Source organism: Mastacembelus armatus, chromosome 15 (assembly GCF_900324485.2).
Source record: "Mastacembelus armatus chromosome 15, fMasArm1.2, whole genome shotgun sequence".
Taxonomy (NCBI): domain Eukaryota; kingdom Metazoa; phylum Chordata; class Actinopteri; order Synbranchiformes; family Mastacembelidae; genus Mastacembelus; species Mastacembelus armatus.
This window is the reverse complement of record NC_046647.1, coordinates 5,619,181-5,633,139: the sequence shown is the minus strand read 5'-3', so window position 1 is coordinate 5,633,139 and position 13,959 is coordinate 5,619,181. Positions and strand designations below refer to the sequence as shown.

At 40.8% G+C, this 13,959-nt stretch overlaps 1 protein-coding gene across 1 annotated transcript in view; it reads left to right on the top strand.

Moving 5' to 3' along the window:
* Positions 1 to 13,959, top strand: part of thada (THADA armadillo repeat containing) — a 79,454-nt gene that overhangs the window by 37,430 nt on the left and 28,065 nt on the right. Inside the window, exon 29 of the mRNA XM_026308625.1 lies at positions 4,822 to 4,990. Within this exon, the coding sequence (XP_026164410.1) occupies positions 4,822 to 4,990 (169 nt within the window). The remainder of the gene's footprint in view (positions 1 to 4,821; positions 4,991 to 13,959) is intronic.

The window sequence follows — 13,959 nt, the reverse complement described above, 5'->3', positions numbered from 1 at the left end:
AGCTGTGTTTAATTAAACTGATTGGACTTGATTAGGAAAGGCACACACCTGTCTATATAAGACCTTACAGCTCACAGTGCATGTCAGAGCAAATGAGAATCATGAGGTCGAAGGAACTGCCCAAGGAGCTCAGAGACAGAATTGTGGCAAGGCACAGATCTGACCAAGGTTACAAAAGAATTTCTGCAGCACTCAAGGTTCCTAAGAGCGCAGTGGCCTCCATAATCCTCAAATGGAAAAAGTTTGGGACGACCAGAACTCTTCCTAGACCTGGCCGTCCAGCCAAACTGAGCAATCGTGGGAGAAGAGCCTTGGTGAGAGAGGTAAAGAAGAACCCAAAGATCACTGTGGCTGAGCTCCAGAGATGCAGTAGGGAGATGGGAGAAAGTTCCACAAAGTCAACTATCACTGCAGCCCTCCACCAGTCGGGGCTTTATGGCAGAGTGGCCCGACAGAAGCCTCTCCTCAGTGCAAGACACATGAAAGCCTGCATAGAGTTTGCCAAAAGACACATGAAGGACTCCCAGACTATGAGAAATAAGATTCTCTGGTCTGATGAGACCAAGATTGAACTTTTTGGCGTTAATTCTAAGCGGTATGTGTGGAGAAAACCAGGCACTGCTCATCACCTGCCCAATACAATCCCTACAGTGAAACATGGTGGTGGGAGCATCATGTTGTGGGGGTGTTTTTCAGCTGCAGGGACCGGACGACTGGTTGCAATTGAAGTAAAGATGAATGCGGCCAAGTACAGAGATATCCTGGAAGAAAACCTCTTCCAGAGTGCTCAGGACCTCAGACTGGGCCGAAGGTTCACCTTTCAACAGGACAATGACCCTAAGCACACAGCTAAAATAACAAAGGAGTGGCTTCGGAACAACTCTGTGACCGTTCTTGACTGGCCCAGCCAGAGCCCTGACCTAAACCCAATTGAGCATCTCTGGAGAGACCTGAAAATGGCTGTCCACCAACATTCACCATCCAACCTGACAGAACTGGAGAGGATCTGCAAGGAAGAATGGCAGAGGATCCCCAAATCCAGGTGTGAAAAACTTGTTGCATCATTCCCAAGAAGACTCATGGCTGTACTAGCTCAAAAGGGTGCTTCTACTCAATACTGAGCACAGGGTCTGAATACTTATGACCATGTGATATTTCAGTTTTTCTTTTTTAATAAATTTGCAAAAATTTCTACATTTCTGTTTTTTTCTGTCAAGATGGGGTGCTGAGTGTACATTAATGAGAAATAAAAGGAACTTTTTTGATTTTGGTAAATGGCTGCAATGACACAAAGAGTGAAAAATTTAAAGGGGTCTGAATACTTTCCGTACCCACTGTATGTCCTGTGATATCTAGTCCAGGCATTCCTGCTCACCCTCCCTCCCTGCTTACTCCTTTCCTTTCCTCACTCTGTCATATCTCATTTCTTTAGAAAGGGCACAGTAATGCCCATAAACTAAAGTAAGCCTTCAAAAGGACCACTGTCATTTCCTTTCCAACACAGATGCTGTGTATTTCCCACACTGCTCATTTTGTTATCATTTTGGTGGTTTGAGGAGACGGTGACAAATTATAAACAAATGCTGAGAAAAAGCTAAACCCTGCCAGAAATTTTTTACTGGTGTTTTCCATAATTGAATTTCAAAATGTAAACTGATACTGTGCCCTGCATGATCATCGTGATCTACCAATATTTAAAATTCCTGGTTCAGTCTTGTCATAAATTTGCTTTAAAAAGGGTATTAGTAGAAGAGAATGTTTTTGTCAGTTTGGTATTGTAGTTTTATTTATGTTTTGTTCAAATTACTGTGGAAATATTTATGCTATTTGTATTTCACTACATTTTAGAGGGATATTTTCACTCCACTACATGTATTTTTGAGTTTATTTTTCATATAAAATCTCCTGTAACTCACTGGCGATCTATAAATGACCCAAAATTGCTTTCATTTTGTCATGCAACAACATAAAACTACTGCTAAAGCACTAACACACATTATAATATTCCATCTGCGTGAATTCTGTAGTTCTACTTGTGATTCTATATATAACTAGCTAGCAACTAGGGACTGACAATGTACATCTTCAACTATCTTCTTAAGATTTTAGTTTGTGGGACAATTAGATGGTGCAGTATACACCATTATTATTTATTATTGACAGCTACATCTTGTGAAAGGAGGCAAAAATATTTTAATTGTCACCGTTTGACTTCCTAACTGGCCTGCATTCTTTAGTGACAGATTGTTGCCTGGGCTTGTTTGCCAACATGCTACAGTCTCTGTGAATAAAACTATTCTCCCAGTTCTCCAAAATGAGGCCCAGATGAGTCTCATCCACGCCAGTCAACAGTCTGCCTCCTGACCCCACAGGGGACGTTACTGTTTCTAAAATTACACCCTGTTCCAAATTGTTATTTCCTTTTGCAAAAGAGTTTGAATGGAACAGATTAGCACAGATAGTTAACATATGGGCCTCAAAAGGGTGCTGGGAGGGGTAAAAAGTAAGGAATGGACATGGATTTTGGTCATTAGGCATGCTTATGTTTGTGTAAGAGAACGTCTGTGCACATACATTCACATGTACAGGCGTGTAGGGCTCAGGAATGCAAACTGTTGTCTGAGTCTGTGCCTGTGAGCGAGGCATGCTCGCAGCAGGTGGAAAAGCATTTGCTGACAGTTGACTTTTTCCTTCAAACAGTCCATATTTATTTTCCCTGTTCTTTAGCCAGACCAGCAGTGGATTTTTGACAAATTATCAGTGTTCATAGAAGATGAAAAACATGCAGATAATTATTTATTTATTATTTAGTTATTGGCCTGTTTCTCTTCCTCACACACACTATTTGTTCTCATCAACGATTGTACACATATGTTTGTGTCTTTAAACATTTCTCTTCCTCCCTCTTGCAAACACCAGAAAAGCAAGCTTCCTTTTCATCTCTGCATACTGCTGGAGTGATAGGTGTTTCACCTTTCTCCGGAACCTTATGCTGAATTTTCCACAGTGCCCCTGAGCTGACTGTTTGTCCTCTACAGCCGTTGCAGACCCTATAAACAGCCTGCAAACTCTCATCCTCTTTTGACTTATGCTTTGCATGATTGTATGAGTGTGTGTGTTTGGCTGTGCTCCCATATGACTCTACTGTGTATGCGTTCAGTGTGTGCTCTCTATACAAGACCCATTTGTTACCCTAAACTGAGACTCTGAGGAAGTGCTTAACCTTGTGTGTATGTACTTTTGTGCTCTACACAGCCTAAGGCCTGTCCCACAGAAGCATTTTAGAAACATCTATAAATGCCTTAACCACTAACTCACAAACTCTTAACTGAAAGGACTGTGTTGGGTGTCAATGTGCAACTTTATCTGTTCTTTACACTCTTAGATGTGTTTTTTATGGTCAATCCCATAGGCAATTAAAATTTCTAATGATTAGAATAAAATATATAAACTAACAATATAACAACCTTCTTCCTGAATGTTTTTTTTCTAGCCTACTTGTCAACTATTTGTGTCCAAGAAACATTTTAGTCTCTACTGATCCACCATAGAAAGACTTTGCCTGGGCTAATTGCATGGCTGGGGTTATCCATAACTTCATTCAGTTCAAACTGAAATATTCACAGCAACTTTTGCCTGTCAAGTAAAAAAATCTCAGCATTTACTTGATGGATTGGCAACAAATTTGGTACAGAAATTTGTGTCCCTCCGCAGGATGAATCATTTTAACTTTAGCTACACTTGGACTTTTTATCTGGTGCCTGACACTTTTTAAACATTTTTATTCACGAGTTTGTTTTATGACCAGATACCTGCAAAATTGACATTTCCATCAGCCTCTAAACAACAGGCTAAACTAAAGATGATGAGCATGTTAAACTTTGCCACTGTGAGAATGTTTTTGCTCTTTAGGTTATGTACAGATTTACTGTGGATAAAATATAGTTCAATGGACATTTGAATGGATTTAGCTTGTTTTAAATACAGTTTGCTCACTTGTATAATAATATAAAAAAAACAGACATTTCAGAAAACCACTTTTTGATAGAGAATTGGATATGAAGACTCTCCTCTCTTTAGTCTGCTCCTTTTTGATCTGTGTCACACCTCCCACTCACATCTCATTCATGCCTTGGTCATGTCTTTCCCTCGTGTCAGCAGTGGCAGTGTTATGACACTGGAGAAGGAAAGACTATCAGCTTGTAAACAAGGTTAATTTTAGCATGCACTCAGGGTGACTGGTCACATTCTTCATGACTAGTGAATACTGTAAATGAAAGTGTGTGTGTGTATGTATGGATGTGCAATACAGACGTGGGCAAAAACAGAATTGAAGAAGACATTTTCTAGCTAGTAAGATAACAATTTGAAAATAGTTGATTTTGGGATTAGTGGTCATTTGTTGGCCTGGGAGCTGTTTAGGTTCAAAATATTTGCCTGTGCAATAATGTAGTGAGATGAATAGAAACCACAAGGGACAAAGACGGGGAAGTTACATAATATAAGTTACATCAATTATTTTAGAACAGCTGAAATAAGTCATGGGTCGTTGTTCCTAACTTGTCGACAGAGACCAAAATGATTATTAATAATGACATTACTAATTACATAATAATTAATTTTCATTTTCATTGAGTTACAGCTAAAAATAAAACACGTTGAACTCGGCTGTTACAGTAACAACTGATTACCTGATATGAGATACAACGCCCTCCAATAATTCAAGCGTTCTCTACCGAAATATTATGTAATGTAACAATATAGCTTTCCATGTTTGATGATGATTTGATTTCTAATGCTGCTGACTTGTGTGTTCTGTAGGTGCGGGCGTTCAGCAGTATATCGGACTAGAGAAATGGCAGCGCGGGCGCTTGTGCCCTTTGTACTAGTCACCCAGGTCCCGTCCACAGTCTACTCTTTACTGCAAGAGCTTCCTCCTGAGCCGGGACCCAACATCCAGCACAACCACATCCATGGGACACTGCTGCAGGTCTGCTCCCACACACTCGAGTTACAGTTTGTTTTATCTCATCAGGCAAGCGAATGTTTTTTCTCATGCTTCCACAGTCCTTTAAATGCTGTTTGACAAACTGTTAATCTGCCTCTGGCTCTTCGGTTTAGTTACTCTATCATAAGGCCCTGAGAGAAAGTGAATTCCACAGCACAACGTGGGGTAAAAAAAACAATGCAGTCTGAACAGTTTGTGTGCTACAGTATCAAATCAATCTGATTGCCTCACACACAACACAGATAACCACCAGTGACTGTTTTGAGATGGCACAATTCTAAAACTCTGAAAATCTAAACTTTTCATGTACATATACAGCTTTTTTTAGGAATTGTCAGATCAGTTTATTATTCTTTAATAACTTCAAGTTTAAACAACTGGATTTCAGTGATTTTTTTTTTTTTTTTACTCAACGGACAAAATATAAAATGCTGTTACTAAGGCAGTTATCATAATGTGTATGTGCACACTCACACAGAGATTATAGATACGGTGCATCAAGCCTCAATGTACATATACACACACACAGTCAGTCAGTCCCACACAGTTTCCTCACAGAGCCTGTCCAGACAAGTCGGTTATCACAGTGTAAATACCAGTGTTTAGTTCTGTCATCACACTCTGACAAACACAACCAAACAGTCTGTCGGTTATATCAACACACACAGGGAAAAGGGGTAGAGGGAGTTTCCTCTGTCTTTTATTGAACAGCACTGATGGGTTTGGTGAGGGAGCCAGGGGTGTGGAGAAACAGGAACCGGGACTAGGGGTCAAAATGAAAGCTGCATTGCTTTCTTCTGGATTTGATGGAACACATATGGTTTGATAGCGGTCTGGACTGCAGGGAGGTCCACTGTCGGATGACAAGGATGGCAAGAAGGTGGAGCAGGAGAGATGGGCCTCTTAAAGGCTTAGCAGAGATTTTAGGAGTGGAGAGCATTTTTTGTTTGCCTTCCAGACCTCCCAATCTGTTTGTGCATTCTTTCCTTGTCCATCTCCATCTATTTCCTCCATATTACTTTCTCTACTTCCTGTTCCTCCTTTTTAAAATCTCTCCTTTTCCTGCCCTTTTCTCTCTTTCTATTGTTAGTCTTTTTTTCCTACTCACTTAGTCTCCCCTTCCCTTACAAATGAGTTTGATCATGTGTTCTCCAGCCCTTAGTAATTGTCTCATGTAATGAATGTTGTAACAGTAGGCAGCCTCTTTGTCCTGCCCTGTGTGTCATCTTCATCATTTCTGTCTTGACACGTGTCCTATACTTTCAGCTACCAGGGGTTAAGTTTAACGTACAGTTCAAGATAGTGCAACATATTATAGGGCTAGACACAGAGAGCACAGTACATATAAATGTTTATATTTCACAAAGTTGTAACTTTCTTACATGTACAGAAAGCAATGGAGGGTACAAGACATAGAACAATTTTGGGACGATTGGTTATTGCATTATTATTCCAGACAGGGACCGAGAGTATCTTTGTGTCTTATACTTTACATTTAATTGAAGACCTACTGCAACATTAGAGCAGAATGTTGCCAGAGGTAAATTGGCTGGGATTGGTGTATTTAGGATAATTATTATTTAAGATAAGATTAACCTTTATTTGCCCCACATTGGAGAGGTATTTTTACAGCTGCAAAGGGTATGACACAAGATAAAAAAATACTGTAGCGGCAATAAAAATAAAGTGGCAACAAGGTGTTTACAAAAAGTCTATGATTTAAAATATAGTAAAAAGTACAAGATTGAATTCTGGTATATTGAATATTTACAGTTCCTACTGTCTTTGGGTGTTGCATATATCTGTGGGGATCATCTGTAAGTAGGGTAGAATAAATAGAAAAGAATAAATAGGGTAGTTGTGTAGGTAGGTGGCTGGGTGGTATTATGGAGATGATGGCAGATATGTAAATAGTGGTAAGCTGTGGGAAGAGGGTAGGACTGTCAGCAACAGCAGCAGCAGCAGCTATAAAACTGTATGCAGGAGAAATGGTCTAAACAGTGAAACAGAGACTGGTCTGCAGGGTACATGTGGAGAGGAGCATCACAGATAAAGTCAGTGATAGAGGAAGTAGTGATGGTGCATGTTCATGAGTGTGCATAAAATATCCTGCATAATGGGGAAGTTAGACTTCAATTAAATAAACAGACAGAGAAGACGGAGGGATTATGTGTATTATTGTGGCGGTATGTATATATGTATATGGTGTGGCCATTTGTGTAGCCTTGGGAGATACCGTGTGTGTGTGTGTGTGCGCGCGCGCGTGCGCATGTGTGTGTGCGTGCACGCACGCGCGTAACAGGTAGCAGATGTTTTAGCTCAAGGGAGAAATTGCTTCCTCTGTTATTGTCAAAGAACAACTGTTAGTGGGCCAAGTGTGGAGCTGGGAACCATCATAGCTACTGTACCACCCTGTTGATTTCTCACACACATGCACACACAGTGAAAAGGTCTCATACCCACACACAAGAAAATCTTTCCCTCCTGTCACATTTCATTCTTCCTAATATTGCAGTTTTCACATATTTTGCTGTTCCCATCACCATGAGCTGACTTCTAATGTTCATGTAACTGTAGTGGATGGAAATGTTTGCATTTTCTTTTTTCCTGGAAATCTGAAAACTTTAGATGAAAATACTCGTCATGCTCATCTGCAATGCTTGCTGCTTGCACATAATTCATGGGTTCAGTCCACTTAGTAAATGCCTGGTCAGTGAAGTTCATGCACCCATGGGTGAACTGCTGTAGTCAGAGAACTAACCACTAACATAGTAGCCAGCTGGAAAGATCTGTCGTTAATCAGTCACAGTCATTCCCCAAGCTAAGTTTGCCAGCTGTCAGTCAGCAAACTGACGTCAAAAGACATATTTGTACTTTGGAGAACCACAATTATATAAATGCTATTGGTTGCTATTGGCTAATGAGTTATGATATAACACGTTGTTCCGGGGCTTTCCATTCAAATTTCAACTCAGTCAAGATGGCTGTCCTTAGGTAAACAGTGTACATTCATTTAGTCAAGTTGCTTTGAAAGGTTCAGATTTAATTCAGTTGTTTTTTGTTGTTTTTGTCATGAAATGTAGCCATTTTAAATGTAGATGTAACACCATCACATGAACAACATGAGAAATTAGTGGTGCAAACAGAGCAGAGATCTTTCTCACTTCTATACTTTTTTGTGTTTGGGGCTTGTTTTTGCAAAAAGGTTTAAGATTTAAATAACAGGCCAATTTATTGATTTATTGATTTGAGGTAGTCCTTACCTCTAGATAGCATGAGTGATAAAACATTTTAGAACACACTGGAATCACTTCATTTGTTTCAACGTGCCCCAAACCTCTGTTCATACAACCACAACTGACGGACCAGCACTAACCCAACCCAACACCGACTCCTCTCTTGACACACGACAGCAACAGCCATGATGCACAGTGCCCGATACAGGCCAGAAGTTTTAAAGCTGCGGCCTGTGGTAGTTTGAGGAGGCCCAACTTGACGGATGTAATCCTTTGTGTATTTCCACAACAGAGGCTACATGAGACTGAGATGAGAAGGAGGCTTGAGAATTAGGAGAATTATTGCTGTCTTTTCTCTGGCAGTAGGGATGTTGGTGTTGCTTTCTCAGATGCATTCTTTGCTGCTGTCTTCCTGTAATTTTCTTTTGGTCTGCTGTTATGACTGCAGCCTTTGGCCAATGGTTTGCCTGTGCTTTCTGAGAAAGCCCTCATGGTGGAACCAGGGACAGAATGTGTGGGTCTGAAAACCTAGGCAGCCATCTTTTAATTTCAGATTAGTCTAATCCAGAGGGAATCCCAGGTGGACATTAGCCACAAGGATCATTAACACAACTGTTGTTGTTCTATGTGACATAAGAACATTACTCCACCCCCTTCCATGATCTCATTGCATTAAAGATGCAATGTATAAAATGTGAAAGATTTAGCAGTGTCTAGTGGTGAGATTGCAGAATGCAACCTTCTGAACTCCGCACACACCCCACCCATTTCCAGACATGAGAAAAGGTATGGTGGTCGTCACTTTTAAAGTAAAATGTGCTTCCCTGTCTAGAGCCGCTGTTTGGTTTGTCTGTTCTGGGCTACTGTAGAAACAGCAATTTTGCCAGTGATTACACACTAATGACAACATATTTATGAATACTCCATTTCTGCTGATAAATGGCTCTAAATATTACACATTGAACCTTTAAGTCATGTCTTCAGCAATCTCTATATCCTGGTGATCATATTCATCATTATATGGATTTGAAAATACTATTTCTACCAGCTCTAGTAATACTAAAACATACTAAAATATGTTTTTTTTTTTTTTTTTTTTACTTTGTCAAATGTAAGAAAATGTTAATTCAGTTGTAAAAAACAGAGTGAGCAGACCACAGTTGCTTGAAGTATCTAACATCTTAATACTTTAGGAGACACATGGCGGAGTGATGAGAAGGGGCTAGTGAATGTCAGCCTTCCACATCAACACACACAGGGCTCAGACTACAGTGGGTACGGAAAGTATTCAGACCCCTTTAAATTTTTCACTCTTTGTGTCATTGCAGCCATTTGCCAAAATCAAAAAAGTTCCTTTTATTTCTCATTAATGTACACTCAGCACCCCATCTTGACAGAAAAAAACAGAAATGTAGAAATTTTTGCAAATTAATTAAAAAAGAAAAACTGAAATATCACATGGTCATAAGTATTCAGACCCTGTGCTCAGTATTGAGTAGAAGCACCCTTTTGAGCTAGTACAGCCATGAGTCTTCTTGGGAATGATGCAACAAGTTTTTCACACCTGGATTTTGGGATCCTCTGCCATTCTTCCTTGCAGATCCTCTCCAGTTCTGTCAGGTTGGATGGTGAACGTTGGTGGACAGCCATTTTCAGGTCTCTCCAGAGATGCTCAATTGGGTTTAGGTCAGGGCTCTGGCTGGGCCAGTCAAGAACGGTCACAGAGTTGTTCCGAAGTCACTCCTTTGTTATTTTAGCTGTGTGCTTAGGGTCATTGTCCTGTTGAAAGGTGAACCTTCGGCCCAGTCTGAGGTCCTGAGCACTCTGGAAGAGGTTTTCTTCCAGGATATCTCTGTACTTGGCCGCATTCATCTTTCCTTCAATTGCAACCAGTCGTCCTGTCCCTGCAGCTGAAAAACCCCCCCACAACATGATGCTCCCACCACCATGTTTCACTGTAGGGATTGTATTGGGCAGGTGATGAGCAGTGCCTGGTTTTCTCCACACATACTGCTTAGAATTAACGCCAAAAAGTTCAATCTTGGTCTCATCAGACCAGAGAATCTTATTTCTCATAGTCTGGGAGTCCTTCATGTGTTTTTTGGCAAACTCTATGCAGGCTTTCATGTGTCTTGCACTGAGGAGAGGCTTCTGTCGGGCCCCTCTGCCATAAAGCCCCGACTGGTGGAGGGCTGCAGTGATAGTTGACTTTGTGGAACTTTCTTCCATCTCCCTACTGCATCTCTGGAGCTCAGCCACAGTGATCTTTGGGTTCTTCTTTACCTCTCTCACCAAGGCTCTTCTCCCACGATTGCTCAGTTTGGCTGGACGGCCAGGTCTAGGAAGAGTTCTGGTCGTCCCAAACTTTTTCCATTGAGGATTATGGAGGCCACTGTGGTCTTAGGAACCTTGAGTGCTGCAGAAATTTTTGTAACTTTTGTAATCTTGGCCAGATCTGTGCCTTGCCACAGTTCTGTCTCTGAGCTCCTTGGGCAGTTCCTTTGACCTCATGATTCTCATTTGCTCTGACATGCACTGTGAGCTGTAAGGTCTTATATAGACAGGTGTGTGCCTTTCCTAATCAAGTCCAATCAGTTTAATTAAACACAGCTGGACTCCAATGAGTTGGTTGGGATGCACTTTTCTAACTTTTGACAAAGATGTAGTAACACCCTTCTTGCAAGCGTATCCAGGTGTGAGGGTATATGACTTGGAGTTCAGAGCACATATGTAAGCTTTGTTTGTGCAAGACTAGGGTTATATAGAGTAAGAGAGTTGGTTATGTTTAGCCTGCCTTTATTGGAATCTCATTTTACCTAATTGGCACATCCACACTTTGCCTAACCTCTGTTTGGTTCTATGTCAGTGCCAAGTTCTATGTTCTTTTGAGCATGTGTTTTACTGGGCTGAGCCATGGATTGGCATGTAATTTTTGCACTTGCTACGCGTGTGTGTGTTTGTGTGTGCGCATGCATGTGTCTGTGTGCGCTTATTGCAGCATGTGGGCAGTCTGTGGTTGCGGCAGTGGGAGGAACAGCAGGGCAGGCTGATAACAGAGTCTGAAGGGACTTTGCATCCACCACCACTATTTTTACCAGGTCCAAAAGAGGAGTACAGCTTGTTGCAACACACACACACACACAGACACACGCACACAAGCAGTTAAACTCCTTACTAGAAAACAAGACATACAAATAGGTTTGGATATTTTTCAGAATTTGCACTGCTGTTTTTTTCTCCATAAAGTTGCAGTTCTAGAGGGCTGTTGAATGTTTTTAAACCCTTAGGGTAGAACATATTATATTGAATTAAATCTGCATTTATTATTAATATTATGATATATTAATATTCATACTAATGTAGTAGGTGTCTCTGATAGTGACACGATTACTTAGAATTATCACCTGGCTCTGCAGTCTTATGCACCTCTATTTAGGATTTTATTACCTTTGTTTTGGTTTTATCACAACAGGTGGTTTAGTTTTATTTTTGGAGAAAACCACCTGTTGTGTGCCACCTGCTCAACAGCAGACATAATAATTTGTGGACAAAGTTGAGCATTTATTAACTTAAGGGTCAGATATTAGAAAGAAATGCAGCTTAAAGCAAAAGTTAATGAAAAATTGTTTGAAGAGTGTGTCTGTACATTTTTGCAAACAATGAACACATTTCTCAAGAATGGTATATTTGAGGATATTGGCCATAAAAAAAATCTTACTAATACTGAGTAACTTACCTAAAATATTTTAAACCATAATTACTTGGGTCAGGGCCTTCATAGACCGTATATGTTTGGCTTTATTTACCTAAGTTACATCATCACTTTTTAATTATCTTATGTTAGATTCTGTTTATGTTTAAATGGTATTGAGTAACTATAAGTACATAATTTTGTGATTGAGACCTATATTACATTTATCCTGAGATTTGTAGTATTGCTGTGAAACCTTCCTACAGGTTTATTCATTCTATTAGTGCAAAGTTGTGCCTTATATTGGTGATCAGAACAGATACAAAAAGAAAACCAAAGAAATCCACATTAAGACATGGTCAAGAAAAAGATGCATTAACAAAAATGAGCCTGCTCCATGTGCTTTCTTATCATCTCCCATTTGTTTGAGCTTGGTCCAATCCCAGCATCTCCTCCCACATGGGGTGTAGTTCAGCACTCTGTCTTTGGGAGGAGAAACAGGGAGGTTGCATTTTCTATAAATATTCAAGTTTTCTCCACGCCAGGCTGGATTGAGCCGGTTGAGCCTCCCATGCAGGGACTTCCCAGCCCGGTAGATGAGGTGTAGCTGTGGAGTGCAGACAGAGGAAAGAAGACACTGGGAAACAGTGCTGGTACTGGAGCTGGTACTGAAGTAACCTGTTTTTATTGCTTCCTAATTAGCTGACTAACTTCTTAACTGGATCTAATAGCAGTGAACATAACATATCCCAGCAGCATCTTCTTCAGCCCAAGGGAAGAGAAAACCATTAAGTTAGACTACTCTGTAAAATCACCACAAACGCCTGTGCCACTTTAAAAACATGATTGGCATTGAGTTTATTGCCAGGTCAGATGATTTGTTGACCACCAAGTCAATATTTACATCATTTATATTAGTGCACCATTCCATGCCACATGTGATTAAAACATTTATTTGATTTCTTAAAATCAAATCTCCTCACTTTACACATATTGTGTGATTTTTCTGTGTGTATGACGCCTGAGTTTTTATGATGCGATTTCCCTGCCCTCAGCATGTCCTGTGTGCTTGGTTGTGTGTCAATAAATTCAAGAGACCAGTTCAAGGTTTGCCAGCCTAACAACCTTGCCTTGCACTCCACCAAAGCTGGGGTAATGTCACAGGTCCAGTGTAAGTTATGAAGATTATTGTAGTCTGGAAACAGGGTTAGAACAAACAGGCCGATAGGTCACTGCTATGGTCATTAAATGCCCACTTGTCAAATACAAGATGAATCAAAAGATTATTCTGTCATTTGGTCAAATTCATAAATATGCAGACTCATGTTCCCCCCAGGTAAGCTGTGGCCTGAGAATCTGCCAAAACCAGCTGGAGCCTATACTGAATTTAGATACATTCCTGGAATTGGCAGTCACATGGGATTGATTGCAGCGAATGAGAAGCTACCGTAAATTAATATTTGCAGAGGCTGGTTCAAGTGTGACCAGTTTTTTAGAACCAGTTTTTGGCAGTGGAGTCACTTGGAATGGTTCAATATTTGGCTTGGGAATGGGCTCCAGCATTGGCTCCCTGTATGTGGAAAAGCCCTTAGCGAGTGACAGCGAGAGAAAGAAGAACCCAGGGGTGTAGAAGCTGTTTGTGTGAGCCAGTGGGTGTAGCCTGGGCGTGGAGACTACAGGAGAAGAGAAGGGGCAGGCCAGGACTCAGTGGCCAGGCTTGGTGCTACGTGGTCAGCCTGGTTTTTCCCCACGTTGCCTTCCTTGCACAGTGTAATGAATGGCTTCCTACTGGTCTGTGGCCGTGGCCCTGGCTTAAAGAGTATACTTACCAAGGCCAAGAATATACACCCCAGCCAGCCAGCCTGTGTCCTAGCCTCTGAATACTCCCAGCCACTAGTCCACCTGCTACAAACTGGCTCAGTCTCACACTGTCACATCAATCACAATGAAAAGAATGATTTGAAAAGGTTATTTAGCCACACTTGTATTTCACAGCGATCAGAGGTAAAGTGTCAGAAATGTCT